At 46.6% G+C, this 16,342-nt stretch overlaps 1 protein-coding gene across 1 annotated transcript; it reads right to left on the bottom strand.

Moving 5' to 3' along the window:
* Positions 1 to 316: 316 nt before the first annotated feature.
* Positions 317 to 15,375, bottom strand: LRRC58 (leucine rich repeat containing 58). The gene is made up of 4 exons (XM_065854188.2): positions 14,798 to 15,375; positions 5,541 to 5,669; positions 3,948 to 4,225; positions 317 to 2,507 (listed from the first exon to the last, which is right to left on the bottom strand). The coding sequence occupies exons 1-4, from the start codon at positions 15,316 to 15,318 to the stop codon at positions 2,299 to 2,301; spliced, it is 1,137 nt and encodes a 378-aa protein (XP_065710260.2). The 5' UTR covers positions 15,319 to 15,375; the 3' UTR covers positions 317 to 2,298.
* Between the last annotated feature and the right edge of the window lie 967 nt (positions 15,376 to 16,342).

Genomic DNA, 16,342 nt, shown 5'->3' on the forward strand with positions numbered 1-16,342 from the left:
AAAGGCACAGAGCACAGACAATTTAGTTCCTTGTGGATCTGTGAGTGTGGGGAATCTTCAGACTAAGTTGCAATGATTAATAACGCACAGGGTGCTATTCTACAATCAGATAATTTCTTTCAAATTCCAGTTCTCTCCAAAGGAAACTGGGGATATGAGCGGTGCTATCAAGGAAATGCAAGGCAAGAAGTTCAACCTGCACACCAAGACAGACTGGAATGTACAAAGTTTCACAGACCTGGTTCTTCAGGTTGTGTTAAAGGAAAAATTGTAGTCTAATAAAAAAAAAAAAATCACTAAAGCTAGTTACAAAGAGTGGAATTATCAAAGTGCTTTAATATATAAAGTGTCACATATAATTAAACAGGACCATTAACACAGAGCTGTCATAAGATATTCAAATAGGTACATGAGTTTTCTGAATGCAGGAGAGGAGCACAGGTTTTTAGTTTCCCACGTAGGGCCAAAGTGGGTTAAGAAAAGTTTTTCATGTTAATTTAGCTTAACACAATGTTTTTGCTTTGCTTGTGCACTTGAAGGCACAGTTGGATTCACTCAAACTGCATCAAAAGAACTGTCTGCCATGAAATACTAACAAAGGCACAGCTCTCACTGAGCAAAACACACAAAAGGCCCATAAAGCAGATTTATAGATACCTGTCAACTCATAATACTTATTTTTATAAGCTATTTCTTGATACTTAAAAATTCTGGACTATTTTCTGTGGCTTTCCTTTAAATATAGTTTAAGATAACTGAATGTGTTATTTAACAATCCAACAGATTGTCAAAGGTATTATAATAAGAGTAAGTGCAAACAAATAAATAAGCAAGAAGTTTCAAAACCACCTTGTGCAAGACGCTCAGCCAATGCACCCTTATCCTCCCTACCAGTTTTTCCTCTTATGTTATGAATAAGAAAACAAAAAATTCTCCATGGCACTTCTCTCAGTACTTCTGCTTCATTAAGCTGCTGCCTACCTACAGATGACCTTAAAGACAGAAAATGACTCTGCACCAAGCACAGCAGAGCTATCTGCAGCAGGGAGACAAACTTGTTTACAAACAGTAAATGTCAATCAAGACCTTTCCTGCAGTTCACAGATACAAAGGTAGATTTGCTCCAGTAAGCTGAGACTCAAAAACATGATATGGAGCGTTGCATCTGGTCCCTTGCACAGGCACATATGGTCACAAGTCTGAAGTAATACCAAGTCTCAGAAGAACAACTGGTCTGTTTTCTGAAGGCACCATAAAAACAGTAACGCTCCAAGTGTAACGGGAAGAGTCAGACATAGGAAAAACAATGGATACAGTTAGGAGGAAACATTACAAGCAGCTTGGTATAACGAGGCAAAAAATAAAGTGGCTCAGTTCTATGATGGCTGTAACACCTGTAATGGCACAGAGACTATGCCTCTAGGCAGAGTAACCAGAGTTTGGAAAAATCTACTCCTGAAGAAAAAAAAACAAAAACAAAACCAAAACCAACTCCCATTTTTAGTAGATGGGTGTAAAATCTGTAACTGAAGTCAAAGACAGCAAAGACTCAAAATGCTACATAAAACACTGGGGTCCACACATACTCACATGGCATCATTAGCCTGTTTCTGGTTTACCACAGTGTAAAAATATCTGGTCCAGCTTCCTTTGCTATGCAGCACGACTGAAGTCCAGTGAAGGGTCATATATTAAAACTCTTCTCAATATGCCAGTGAGAACTGGGAATTTTTACAAGGGCATGTAGTGATAGGACAAGGGGTAACAGCTTTAAACTGAAAGAGGGCAGATTTACATTAGATATGAGGAAGAAATTATTCCCTGTGAGGGTGGTGAAGCACAGGAACAAGGCTGCCCAGAGAAGTTGTGGATGTCCCATCCCTGGAAGTGTTCAAGACCAGGTTGGACAGGGTTTTGAGCAACTTGGTCTACTGGAAGGTGTCCCTACCCATGGCAGGGAGGGTTGGAACTAGATAATCTTTAAGGTCTCTTCCAACCCAAACCTTTCTATAATTCTGTGAACAAATCTCCCTCCCCAGCCCATATGAGGGAGGGGGGTGTCTCCCAGACAGCAGGTGTTTCTAACCACCCCAGGCACCCTACAGGCAGTATGCCACTGCGTTAGTTCTCCCAAGTAGCACTGCATCAAGCAAGTCTAGGCTTGCTAAGATGTTCTGCTCCTTACATGGACTTGAGGACAGTTTCTTGTGAGTCCTTCAGGCCAGAGTCTCATGCTTTGCTGTTCCGTTGTTGCTTTTCAAACATGTTTGCCTTCCAGTCTTCTCCTCTTGCTCCCTGTTATCCAAGAAGGACTTTCTGCATCCTGCGTGCAGCGACACTGGCTTCGTCCTCAGAGTCAGACTCGCTCTGGGAAGTTGAGCTCTGTGAGGCAGAGCTGCAGGGAGAGGAGCACTCTGGGGAGCACAGGTAGTGCATCAGTGGGAGGCGATACTTCCCACAGAAGTCAACAAACTTGATTTGTCTGACGCAGCTGTCAAAGTAGACACCTGTAAGGGCAGAGGGGACAGTAACAACATATAAGACCCTGTGTGGAGAAATCTGTAAGCTCTGCAAGGTTGTTGTGTCTGGTGTAGATGCCTCGAATTAGGATTCAATTGACACAGCACCAGACACAGAAGGACAAGGGACACTGGAGGAAGAGAAAGGACCATGACACCTATGGAAATGAGACATTTCTTTGAAAAAACAAAAATAATCCTGTAAAAATGTATTTGGTAGGTGACTCAGAACAGCACACTCCACAGAAAAAGATGCAGGGCAGCTACTTCCAAAGAATTTGGCAATTTCTTCTAAGCATCAGGGAGAAATCTCAGACTGAGAATTTGCAGACTTCTTAAATGTCAAATTAATTCATCCACTCTATTTTCAAACTTGTAAAACCTCATCTACCAGCTAGCAAAAACGTGTTCACAAACAGACCTTCACAGCTCTAAGTTTCTTCTGCTTGAGTGAAGTCACCATGCTGAGTTTGGATGCTACTTTCCATGGCAACAATGTTGCTGTAACACGCAAGTACCTTCTCTTCCTGTCACAGCAGGTGATTTTAGACACTGACATTTTCAGAAGTTTCCCGTGGTGTTTTACGTCCTAGCTAGTCTGGAGTAAGCTTTCCTCCTGCAGTGCTAGAGCAATACTGCAGTACTGTGCTAGTTCCTAAGGAAAAGAGAAAAAAAAAGAGCAAAACCAATCTGCTGTTATCCAAACTGTGCAAACCTCTAAAAAAGGAAACTTTTTTCCCTTGCAACACAAGTTCCAGCCCTTCCATCTTTGCTTATGGAACATGCTTTGATATTGTCCTGTAAGGAGATAACAGCTTGCATTATGACTGCAGGGTAGATACTAATTAATGATTTATTTTTTTCCTTAATCCTCTGAAGGCTAAATGATCAGATAATTTACTCTGGGTAAGGATTAAGCCCAAGCATTCCAGGCCTTTCTATGAAGTCTTCTCCTTCCAGGAAAACAAGTAGTCCCAAGCAAGAGCCAAATAAGTTGCTCTCGGTAAGGGCCAAACACCACAGCCTCTCTCCCCTTTTCCATCCAGAAATGAAGCTTGCTGTTCAGCAAGAGTGCTTGCAAAAGTTCTCCTTGCCCATTACTTAGTCTAAGCTACTTCAGGGTAGACAGATTGGAGACTTCAGACCATAAAAGGATAGCGGAGGGCTGGGGTGAGCTGCAAAGACTCCGACAGAAACACTGTGTTGCATTCCCATGCAAATACAGTAAACCAGCACTACAACTTTGAACATCATTCCTAAGTGAACAAGGTTCCTTGAGGACAAGTTTGCAGGAGGCAATAAAACACAGCGAGTGTTTGGATGCAACACCACATCTAACCTGAGTGAGCTACTGAAGTCATGGCAAGTCAGAGGGAAAGAAAACCCATCAGGTAAAAGCAGGAAGCAGAGCAGTGAAGGTGAACTTACCCCCGCATTTAGGATTGGGACAGTTGCTGGCCAAGCTCAGATACCGGACAAGATTCTCTGGGAGATCGCTGGGAGTGTAGGGAACGTTGCGAGTTTTAATCGTGCGTCCAGCCAGCTCCTGAAGGCTTGGGGGATTGTAGGTCAGATCACGGACAAACCGAACCACCAGTGGGTTCCCACGCAAGCTCAGCTCTTCCAGGTGAACCAGGTTAAGGATCTCTCGAGGAAGGTAAGTCAGCAGGTTATTGTGCAGGCTAAGGGAACGCAGGGAGTGCAGCCTGAGGATGGAGATGCAAACCCAGTCAAGATGTGCAAGCAAAATGATTCCACAACTGCATTACACAGAGACCTGATTACTCTCCCCTCTCCCACCAATTTCATTCTCTTTGGCTTTTCTTTCCTTTGAATCATAAATTAACGCTAAAAGAGCTGCTCTTACCCCAGCACACACAAGGCTCTAGAAAACTTGGCTCAGCTCTGGAATTCCTGTTGAAGAACCACAGCCTTAAATATGATGCTGTTCCTCTCAGTATTCCCTCCACATACACCCCAAAAAAAGGTAGCCCAGAATAAAAGTATACAAACTGAGTGCTTTCAGAAGAAATAATGTTTCCTCGTACCCAGTGCATGCATCACAAATGATTCCATGCAATACTGTGAATAAGTCACCTGCTCTCACTCATGCATTAAGCGTAATTGCTGCTAGGCAGCCAGCCCTGGAAAACCCCACATTTTCATTGCTTGTGGCTGCATCACCTTGTGCTATGATACTACCAGATCTGAAAAGCTAAGCGAGGTCAATCCAGGTTAGCATCAGCACAGGTGACAAGCAGTTTTTTGGCTTTTGGAGGAGGTGTTCTCTCACAGTAAGCACAAAACAATGCTCCAGCACAGCATCCAGGGATGTTCTCCAACCAGGACAAGTTACAAGACAAGTGGGCATTGTACATCAAGAAAAATCCCACTACTCCTGTCAAATTCCAATTCAGAAAACTCTGTGCTGCCATTCAATTGCTTTTGGCTTTACAGTTACACACTGAATTCTTCACCTATCTTTGGCTACCCATACAGCTTTTGCAGTGTCCTATCATCCCCGTTACAAAACAGATGAAGCAGTAATTTATCCTCCAGAGCTGTGTTGCAGGATTTAATAATCACCAAAACATTCTCGGATCCTAGAGGAAGAAACACCAAGGGAACACAGGGGATGGTACTACACAAAAGCACACACAAATAAGCTTTGGATGAAAGACAAAATAGATCAAGCTTTCATCACTAAGTATGTGGTAGCATGGCAGTTCATCTTTTCCAGGTGGCTCAGGAACTTCTCATGGCTGCACAAATCTATTAATTAAATATTAAAGTGCATACTTGGTGATATTTTTTATTCCATAACCCTTTGATTGAGATTTCCACATTATATATTCATTGTCTTCCTACAGTGCACCAAGCTAAGGATCTTCTTGTTCAAGTCCTGTCACACCAACAAACTGAAGGACAAATAGGTCCTCCAAGGTGCTTTTATCCACACATACAGAAGAAAAAGTTCAAAGAGTTAATTAGAGCTGGTGGTTGATGACAATAAATACTCACCGTGCCAGCTGAGGTGGAATGCTCTGGATTTTGTTGTCACACAGCACTAGATAGTTTAGAAAAGGCAGGTTTGCTAATTCAGGTGGAATTGAAGTAATGAAATTCCCTCCAAGGTACAGAAACTCTAAACTGAAAAAGAGAAGATAAAATACTGCATTATTTCATTAAGGTCATCTCCAGTTCCATTTAACACTAGGTCTTCTCATCTCTTGCATTTCTTAAAGAAGACTTACAGATGACAATGTAGGAGATAATTTGCTGAGGGAAGAAAAAAAAGCTGAGCTGCACATCAAAATTACAACAGAGCTGCTGTTTCACAACAGATAATGTTGAAATTTACCTCCAGCCTTCTGCAGTCACCATTACATCTACAGGTAGGCACCGGACAACTATGTATTCCTACACCAACCCCTCACACAAAGCTCCTGCTTGTATTTCCATGGAAGAGCAGCCCGCGCACACCAGGTCTGCAGCGCTGGCGCAGCTTTTGCTGCTGCCGGTTCAGCAGAAGTCGGAGGCACCCAGTCCCACTTTGATACAACTCGCACACTGACAAACAGCACAGAGTGCATCTAAGTCACACAAGCACCCATACACAATTTCTCAGACAGATTGATTTCAGTATAATGGAGTCATGGAGCCCAAAGCTACCAAAAACATAAGGTAGGTTTAACTGCAGTTTGGGCCTAAATAAAATAAAATAATAATAATAAAAAATCATTGGATGCCCTGCGAAAACTCAGTGAATGGGAGGCAGGAACAAAGAGAGGCACCGCATCCCTTCTGCCAGGTGGAGTGGCCAGTATTTGCTGTGCATCTCTGCCCTTCTAGGGAGAAAAACTGGCAAGCACTTTTCTTTGACATAATAGCTTCAGGTCCACATTTCACAGAGTCAAATAGTTTTTCTCCCCTGTTCTCAGATGTTGTCTGAAAGAGCAGCAAAGGTAGGTTCAGTTTGGGTACTTCTGGCTGGGAAGAGACACCATTGCTAATCACAGTCCAGACAACACTTCTTCCCGTGCCTGAAAAACGTGGATCCCACAGTCATGTCTGCAGGTGCTGGTTCAAGATCTCTGGTACATACTCAGGTTAGATGCCTAACTACAGGGTACATGCGCCTGCTCTGATCCAACAAGCATTCCCCGCAGGTCAGGAAAAGAGAAGTCATCCAGATTCCACCAACCTCTCTTCAAGAACAGCTTATAACTTCCTCAGAATAGGAGACACCTTCATCTCACCCTCGCAACTGAGAAAGGTTATGGATGGTTTGGGTGCACAGGAGGTTCCATTTAAATATAAGAAGAAACTTCTTCTCAGTGAGGGTGACAGAGCACTGGAACTGGCTGCCCAGGGAGGTTGTGGAGTCTCCTTCTCTGGAGACATTCAAAACCCACCTGGACACCTTCCTGTGTAGCCTCATCTAGGTATTCCTGCTCCGGCAGGGGGATTGGACTAGGTGATCTTTCATGGTCCCTTCCGATCCAGAACATCCTGTGACATAACTGGCAAAGTAACACAGGACCAAACCACCCAGGGGAAACGCTGGTCAACACGGAGAAGGCCTGAACCCTGCAACTGTGCCAGAGCACGTGTGGAGTGCCAGAGAAGCTCCTCCCCGAGGCTTCCCTGGGATGGAGCAGAAGAACAGTAGAAAGAGACTGTTTCATTCTGTTCTTGAAAGAAACTTGAACCCTAAAGATCCAATGACAGCATCTGCTTGGGCTGCAGAGGTCCACCTGCCCATCAGCAAAGAACAGAACAACAAAACCACAGCAACACATGAGGAAATGCTCATGGAGCTTAACTTTCCCTGGATTCACTTACCTTTTTGGTGTACATCAGAGGAAAGCTAGATACCCAAGATTTGAAACAGTGGGCACTAAATTGAGCCATTTCTAAGCCTCAGATTTAAACTGAATGTGACTGTATGAAAGGAAGTAACTATACTTGCTTCAGCTGAGAGATAAATTGGAACAGCACATTTGGAGGTCATTCTGAACATGCAAGAAAGTGCACAGAAAAATCCCACCACTAAAACCCCACATTTCAGAAGCAGTCTCTCTTCTACAGACAATCTGCAGGTGAGGAGTGGGAGTAGGAGGAAAGTTGCTGGGCAGGCACCATGTCAAGGGGAGATTAATTTTAATTAAATTTTGATCCCTTAACAAAGCCCAGAGTTTTAACCAAAATTCCTCCCTCAACCTCCATTGCTTCCCAAGGTGGATTTAGGCTGCTTGGCTCTCATTAGGAACTCAACTGCTGACCATACAATTCCTAGGCATATTTTCACTCCATGACACTGCTGGAGCGAATGCAGAAAACTGGTGGGCAAAGGAATTCTAGTAATGTGGCTTTCATTATTTAAACAAGGTTTAGATGGGTACAAGTCTCCACTTCCTAGGAAAAATTCATAATGAACTCTTCCTTCTTCGTGTTTAAAGACAATTATGCCCATAAAGCCGCACTTAAAAACACATACTACTAGGGAAGGGGAAGAGGGGTGCAAAATATATAGTCAACAAGGTTTCTGAAATTCATTTCAAGGTGTAAAATGTATAAGTTTCAAGATCAACTTATCATACAACCTAAATCTGTGTAATGAGAATGCTCAGTTATACTAGCTAGTACAGCAGCTAGTACAACATCAGACTACAAACTGTCACTAACTAAAAATCCGCTAAATAAGATAATTCCTTCAGTGGCAACAAAGGGTTTACTAAAAATTGTTTTCTTTTTACCTGTTTCCTGAACCTCAGACATCTGTAGACTAACTGGACCCAGTCTAATACAGCAAATTCAGAATTTCTAACATCAACTTAAGATATGAATTGGACAGTGACTTTACTAAAAAAAGCACATGGAACAAGTTTTGAAACTATAAAGAAACTTATTTTAAATACAGCAAAGATATTCTTATAGCTTCCACTGAAATCCTGTTCAGTGGGCAAAAGAAATCCCTAACTCCCATTGCCCAAATACAATTTGGTAGAAAGAAGGATCTAGCCTAGTCTTGGCTGAGCAAGATGGAAAGATTAGTAACACTGACTTCTGCATCAAATTAAAGCATCAAGAATCGTTTGAGCAAAGCTAATCACAACACAAGCAAGTACTTTCAAGAGACATTAGCCTTCTGCAGTGAGCACTGACCACACCACGGGCGCCACGGTTTGTACCCAGTTTATCTACTCCCAGCCCAATTTTCACATTGTACTAAGCCCATACCTAGAGGCCAAGGCCACGCTAGATCTCCAGCTGAACTACTCGGGGGGCGGTTTTCTGCTTGGCAATACAAGTGAGAGCACTGCTGAGCTCTGCCCTCCTCATAAAAGAGCCCCTTTAACCAGGCAATCCACAACATCTAACATAGCCTTTCACAGGAGGACCCTGAACAGAGATGGGACTGAGCTTAGTGAATACTTCTAACTAACCTTTCACACTAAGGCCTGTTTTTTCTGACAATCATTAATCTGCACAGTCATTTGGACCAGCCAGCTAAGGTCTCATGTGTCACTGTGTACACAGAGGGAGGGCTGGAATTTTTGCGGACTTTCAAAAGTCAGTCCAGGAACTTAAAAAAGCTAGAGAGTAACCAGCCTCAAATGAACACCAGCTCAGCTACTATTTTTAAAGCTAGAAAAAACTATGTACTTCCAACCTGCCACACAGGATCTGTCTGAGCAAGTTTCAAAAGGGTACAAACACTAACAGAATCCATCTCAACAGAAACAGAAAAATCCATTTGACAGAGTAACCAGTGGGGATTGACTCTTTCCCTCCTGCCTTTTAGCAATGTTTACAAATATACTAATAAAATGCTAGAGTCCCTTTCAGCCTCACACCCAGGCTTGCACAGCACAGCCAGTACTAACCTGCTGCCAAGCAGTAGCAGGCACACCAAGTCCATCGCACATTGCCCCTCTCTAGCAGGGCATTTCATACCACTGGGCTGCAAGGTGGCTGTGTAAATCCTTTTACATACAGGAAGGGAGTGGGGAAATGCTAAGACAACTATGAATCAACTCAGGGGGTGGCAGCAAAGTGTAACATGCCAAGTGACCGCATGTTCTTGCTTGCATATGTCATCGAGGTTTCCAAGTCATATAGCACAAAACAATCAAAAAGCTCCCAAACACTCAGTAAAGAAGAGCCCACTCTGAGCACTAGAAGTATCTTTGATACCCTACCAATTACCATGACACTTTCATAGTCATGTTTCAAGGGGAGAATGTATTCTGGCAGAGAAGATACTCAAATTTTCAATCCACCCTGTTTCGCCGCAGATGCTTCTTTGGATAAGATTTAACAGCTGACATCAAACACATGCATGTAAATAGGTAATCTAGAAAAGACACAATGAGCCTGAAATAGCTCCAGGTCTTTTTAAGATAAACTTTTCAGCAAGAAATTTCCAGGGCAATTTTGAGGCTCGTGGAAGCGAGGAATTTAAAAGCAGCCCACAACATGCTCCTGTTAACCCTGTTCTACAATTTGCTAATTCCTGAGAGAACTGCATTGCCTTTGCTGACATGCAAATTTAAGATCAAACGGTCGCCTGAAAACTATTTGCAAAATGTTTGAAGAGGGGAAGAAAAAGGGAGGCAGCAAGCAGATTTCCTAATGCTGTATCTTTATCAAAGCTTCACTTGCCATTTTTCCCACACTGTAACAGCCACTCTTAAGCGTATGCTTGTCTAACATGCTTAATACTACCCACGAATAAAAGCAAATACTCAAATACTTTCATTGCATCTAAGCCTTCACACAAAACTTGGATGAATCCAGTCAGGCATTTGAGGCCTTTGATCCCACCCAGCCCTCACACAACTGGGCTTTCCTAGAGAAATTGCAGCAAGAAGGAGCATAGCAGGCACGGCAAACACCTGGGAAGAGTCTGGCTCTTTTCCAAGCTCTTTCCACCTGCTCCTGGTGCTATATTGAGCGCAAGAGCATTAACTACAAGACTAAACTCAAAATGGACTTCAAGAGGTTCAACGTATCCATTGCATTTCGCTAAGCTCTCAAGAATTTTTCCCTTTATGCCTTCCACAAGCATGCACACTGATGAGGGCAATCCAGGAACCATTAAACCAAAAGCTGCAGTTGGAAAGTGAAGATCAGAGTGGCACTTTACCAGACTTGTCAAATTTTGTCCAGAACGGGCACAAGAAGATGACTGCATTTCTAGCTCACCAGCTATAACACACAATGCCCCTTAGTGCAGCCCTGGCTGGATCAGCAGAAGGATCCATGCAACCAACACAGTGGTGGGATCAGGTCACAGCTCAGGAGCTGCTGGTGAATGCGAGTCAAGTCAGAGAGCGAGCGACTGACCATAACATCTCACACTGAAAACACAGCAAGGTCAGTGTTGAATGGAGAACTACAGAAAAGATGACGTTTATGTCCACCTATGCTAAGCTCATCTTTCATCTGGCAACAAACAGGAAAGCAGCGCAAGGAAGGCTGCTCTCATCCTTCTGGTGCATTTTCTACTCTAAATTCACTCCAACAGCCAATGCTGCAATTCAGGTCTTGCACTGACAGTGCTAGCTTACAGTAACTGGGGGTGGTGGGCATACAGAAGGGGCTGGCACAGCCTCAATGTTGTTAAAAATAGCCCCTGACAGGGCTCACACTTACCTTTCTCAGAAGCCTAAGAGGCTGCTGCAGGTCACCATGGACACTTACAGTGGAATTAGGTGGAAAGAGCATTGCATTTTCCTAATGGAAATCATGAAGCAAAGGCTATTAATCCTTGATGCTGGCATGCTATGATCGGCATCAACCTGCTGTCATCACCAAGCAATCATGATCATCCACTTATGAAGCCGTGTGAAGGAAGCTTCAAGCATCTATAGGTGGTCCTTCTACAATGGCCTAGGAGGTTACTGATAATCAGGTGAAAGGCACTCACTTTCAGTGCACGATCTTGCACCGCACACAAAGATTTGTGTGGGCAAGGATGGGGCAAATGGATTAATCTGGAAGTAGCAAAACAAGACAGCAGCAGGACTGGTTGTGATTCCTACTGCTGTTCATTAACTTGCCAAATCACTAGGAACATGCTAGGGAAAAGTTCTTCCACAAAATGCCTGAGCCTAGCTTTCTGCAAAGTTGTGGATTTAGCATCTTCATGTGAGGATAGCACACATCTCTCATTCCAGGGCCTTTGCATCTGTAGTTGCCAACATGTTCCTCCTCCGTTGGCAAATCAGACCCATCAGGTTTCTACTCTTTTAACTTCACCCTGTAGACTCCTTACCTGCTGTATTCCTGGCCTTCACTAAAACTGACATGCTACCCCTCCAAAAACTACAACAGGAGACTATAGGGTGCAGAGGAAAGATGTGAGGCTTAGCTATCCAGCTTTTTTTTTTTTAAATCTCATCAGAGGTCAGACATTTCCTGGAAACATAAGTATTTCTAGATCTCTGCAACTCCGCTCTATAATCAGTGACTGAAACAAATGGGAAGCTGCCAGGGTCACGGGATGAAGACAACTCCTGGCCTCAGGAACTCCAGTACCAGTAGGAGGAACATGTCCAGTCAAAGTGCTGCCTGTGGTGCTGCCTCTGTGGTCTCAGAGACCACAAGACATGAGAAAAATGTATTTAATGGGATGTTTCATATGGAAAGAAGCTCAAAGTCTTGGCTTGCCAGGAGTAGCGAGATGGACGCAGCTTGAGCTGGGAGGCTAACAGAAGCCCCAAGACCTACGCCAGGTCCCAACTCCCAACTCAGAGTTCAGAAATTAAAAGATGTCTCTGAGTTGCCTGGCCACAACAGCTGGCGCTGCACTGCCCTTGCTCAGGCTCATTTTACCCACTGCAACATGATACATGGTCATGTTGCAGATACCCCTCTTGTTGGCAGGTGGGAGGAGGGTCTGGTAGCAGTTTCTCTCCAGTACATATTCACTATCTTTTTGGCAAGGGTATCAGGTCACTGGTTATTTGGCTCCCAAAGAGTAGATTCAGGATTCCCTCTCAAGGAATATTACATTATAAAGTACTGTTTTCTCCCAGCTCTGGCAAGTAAGTGTGCTGCCCCCTTTTGTTACTTAGGCAGTCCCATATACAGAAGGGTCACTGATGGCACAGTGGTAAAGAAGTTGACAATCCTGGTGGAACACAGATTCGCTATCTTGAGCTAAAGTTCAATTATATTATGGTGACACATCAGCAGAAGTTCAGTGAGTCAGCAGTGCTTACGCAGGCAGCAGACACAAGCTGTGTCTAGTCTAGTTTTTCTACCTGACACATCACTTTGTAATGATAACAGACAATTCAATAGCCTTGTCTGCATTTGCCCTCTCAGAACTGCCATGCTAGGGTTTGAGCATGACTAGCCCAAGAAAAGCTGCAGTACAGGACAAACAGGAGCCCTGCTTCAGGTCAGGCCAGAAAACAAAGCAGAGTAGCCATGCAGCAGCAGTTTGACAACAGCACAGCATGGAGTGTAGCATACAACCCATTTGGGTACCACGTGCAGTGCGGCACAGCCTGGCACCTTCCCAGGGTCAGCAGCATAACAAAAAGCAGGGCTGAGGTTTGTTTTCTTGGGGGGACAAAAAAAAAGGAAAAAAGAAAAAGGAAAAGAGCGAAACCTTAACCACAGATGAGAGCACGTAAGCACCAGCAGTGAGCCTCTACCTCAGAGGCGGGTACAACAATCAGATCCCAACCACATCCTGGATGCTACCAGGCATGCATGCTATGGAGGCAATGGGGATCATGTCCCACGCACAACTGCCCTCCTCCATTGGCCTCCTCTTCCATGAAGCTGGTGCCATTGTCCTTATTTCCCTCATTATCCCTGAAGCAACTGCTCCTGAACAGAGAGAAAGTTGAGGTTCATCCTCCTCCTGACAGCCCCAACCCAGGATGCATCCAATGTCTGTGAAGAAGGGCCTGGGCATTCTCTAGCACTCAAAATGCCTCATGGTATCTCTCAAATTTGGCTTAACACAGAATTGCTCCAGATCCTCAAGAGGCATATGCTGTGCCATCTGGGCAAGCGCTGCATACCCAATTGTATTATACTGCAGCAGACAAAACCATTTCCCACCAGAACTCAAGCAGTTCTGGTACCTCCAACCTGGGACTGTGGGTGACAGCACTCCACATACAACATCCTCTGCTTCCATTGGATGCAGCTCTCTTGAGCCACTGGGGCAAATCCAGCTACTTAGGGTCAAGGTTGCAGAAATCTGTGTAAGAGAGGCTGCCTTTGGCAAGTCTTTTGGCAAAGAGCTGCGGTGAAAAAGTTCAGCCCCAAAGTCTTAGCACTGAGCCACACAGAGCCCAGACTGAGGCTTAAGAAACCAGCAGAGCACACTGAAGTGTCCACGTGTAACATGCAAGTCAGAACACAGCCTCCAGCTTGCCCAGGAGGACGGAAGGCTTCAGATACAGCTACCCCATGTGAATGCAGGCACTCCATGCCCAGTCCCACCTAGGATCTGTTCCCACCCCACCAATGTTACCAATTGGTGTGATTCAGCCAGTTTCCATGTAATCAGCCTGTGGTGGTTTGACCCAGCCCCAGAGCAAGATGTACCCCTGCACCTGAGCACAGCCTGGGGCTCTACACTTTAGAAGATTTGTCAGCTGATCTGTCAAATCTACATGAGTTGGATGGGTGGAAATATAACCAAAAAACCAATCATGCCAGCAAGCACTCAATGAGATAGAGCTGAATCAGCAGAAAGGTCCTATTGTTTGCATAAGCCACAACCAGATCTTTATTCTCCTGTCCAGTCCATTGTGCAATTGTGAGCTGCATGAGACCTGGAGTTTTATTTTGTTCTCGCCTAGAGATCTGTATTAAAGCAAAAACACAGAGCACCTTCAACACTCACTCATACCAACCACACTGTCATTAGGAGAGCCTTCCCCAGCACCAAGGCAGCCCAAGGACTAGGAAATCCTGAAAGAGTTGCCCACTTAGTGAGTGCATTAAGCCCATCATCCACCTGAGGAGTGCCTTTGAGTTTTGGTAACTCTTCTCCTGGGAAGGGGAAGTGACACGTTAGCAGCAGCGGTGCTTAGAGACATCTGAGGCTGGATAAAACTCATTCCCTGAGCAGGAGCGAGACACAAGGCGTGCTGCCAGCGGCACCCCGCTTCACAGCGGGAAAATCCGGTTGGGTTTGTCTGGCAGCCGCCGGGGCTTTTCTCATCGTTCCCCCAAGGGCAAAGGCCCGGCCCCGGAGGCGCGGGGGGCCCGTCCCGCCCGGTGCCCTGCCCTGCCCTCACCTGCGGAGCTCCTGGATCTCGGGCGGGATGCTGTGGAGGCGGTTGCCGCCGAGGCTGAGGCTCTGCAGCCCGTGGAGCTCCAGCAGGGCGGGCGGCACCTCGGCGAAGCGGTTCCCGCTGAGGTTGAGGACGCGGAGGGAGCGGCCGAGCGGGGCCTGCCCCAGCCCCTTGGGCAGCGAGCCGGGCCCGCCCAGCCGGTTGTTCTTGGCCAGCAGAGTGTGGAGCTGCGGCAGGGCCAGCAGCTCCGCGCCCAGCTCCGCCAGCCCCGTCCCGCTCACGTCCAGCACCTCCAGCGCCGGGAACCACTGCGACAGCCCGGCGGGCAGCGGGCCCGACAGCCGCCGCGGCGACAGCACCAGCCGCCGCGCATCCGCACTGCGCAGCGCCGCCAGCTCCGCCGCCAGCTCCAGCTCCGCTGCTGTTACCGCCGGCTGCTCTTCGTCCTCCTCCTCTTCCGCCGGGCCGCGCCGCGGTGGCTCCGGCTCCAGCACCGGGGCCGCGTCGCTCGCCGCCGACGCCATCCCCCTCGCACCGACCGAACGTCCCCTTGCGTCACCCCAGGGGCTCCCACGCTTCGCCCCGCCTCCTCCGCGCCCCGGAATCTGAATAACCCCCGCCGGCCACCGTAGCCCCACGGCGCCATGCTCGATCCCGGGCGCACGGCTAGCCGAGGAGGGAACAACCCCCGGGGCCAGAGAGGGGAGAGCGTTTTTATCCAGGTGTCGGGGCGCCTACGGACTGGCGGCGGAGAGAGAGCGAGCCCGGCCGCGGCCCCGGAACGAGCATAGTAAAGAGGCGCGGAGGCGGGGCGGGACAGCGGCTGTGAGAGGAGACCGACACCCCCGCGTGCCTCTAGGGAGTTATCATTACTGCTCCGTGGGGCCGTTGTTCACCCCCACGCCTCGGGTTGTCGTTACAGCCCCAGGCTGCTGGGGACCCGCTGGGTGTCCGGGGAGGGCCTGGGAATCACAGAATCACAGAGTGTTAGGAATTGGAAGGGACCTCGAAAGATCATCCAGTCCGATCTCCCCACCGGAGCAGGAACACCTAGATGAGGTTACACAGGAATGTGTCCAGGTTTTGAATGTCTCCAGAGAAGGAGGCTCCACCACCTCCCTAGGCAGCCTGTTCCAGTGCTCTCTCACCCTCAGTGTGAAGAAGTTTCTTCTCATATTTAAGTGGAACCTCCTGTGCAGTGGCACCTGCTCCCTTCACGGCCTTTTACACCAGGCTCACAGAAGTCGGGCGACTGTAGACTTCTGAGTCCCTCTAACTGAAAAATTAAATAATAATCTCTTGCCCTTTTCACTCATCCTCAGGCCCCAGAGGAAAGGTGCTGTCTGTCTCACCTCTGCCCCAAGGCCTCTGTTGTGGCTGCTGGTGGCAGAGCCTGGCCTGTCGTGTGACTGGCTTTGCTGTCCAACCAGTGTTTGGTTCAGGGTTTCTCTGCTTGGGTCTTTGCATACCTGCTGCTGGTGGAGCACCAAACCAGAGGTGCCTCTCCAGAAGTGACCTTGGTGTATCTCCTTGCCTGGATGTGAAACG

This window comes from Patagioenas fasciata, chromosome 1 (assembly GCF_037038585.1).
Source record: "Patagioenas fasciata isolate bPatFas1 chromosome 1, bPatFas1.hap1, whole genome shotgun sequence".
Classification (NCBI taxonomy): Eukaryota; Metazoa; Chordata; class Aves; order Columbiformes; family Columbidae; genus Patagioenas; species Patagioenas fasciata.

Excerpts from the sequence above, each read along its gene's own strand:
- LRRC58 (XM_065854188.2), bottom strand. The coding sequence starts at position 15,318 with ATGGCGTCGGCGGCGAGCGACGCGGCCCCGGTGCTGGAGCCGGAGCCA. Across the intron at positions 4,226-5,540 it reads ATTCCACCTCAGCTGGCACG|GCTGCACTCCCTGCGTTCCC; the intron begins GTGAGTATTTAT and ends CTCCATCCTCAG. Across the intron at positions 2,508-3,947 it reads TCCCAATCCTAAATGCGGGG|GTGTCTACTTTGACAGCTGC; the intron begins GTAAGTTCACCT and ends CTGCCCTTACAG.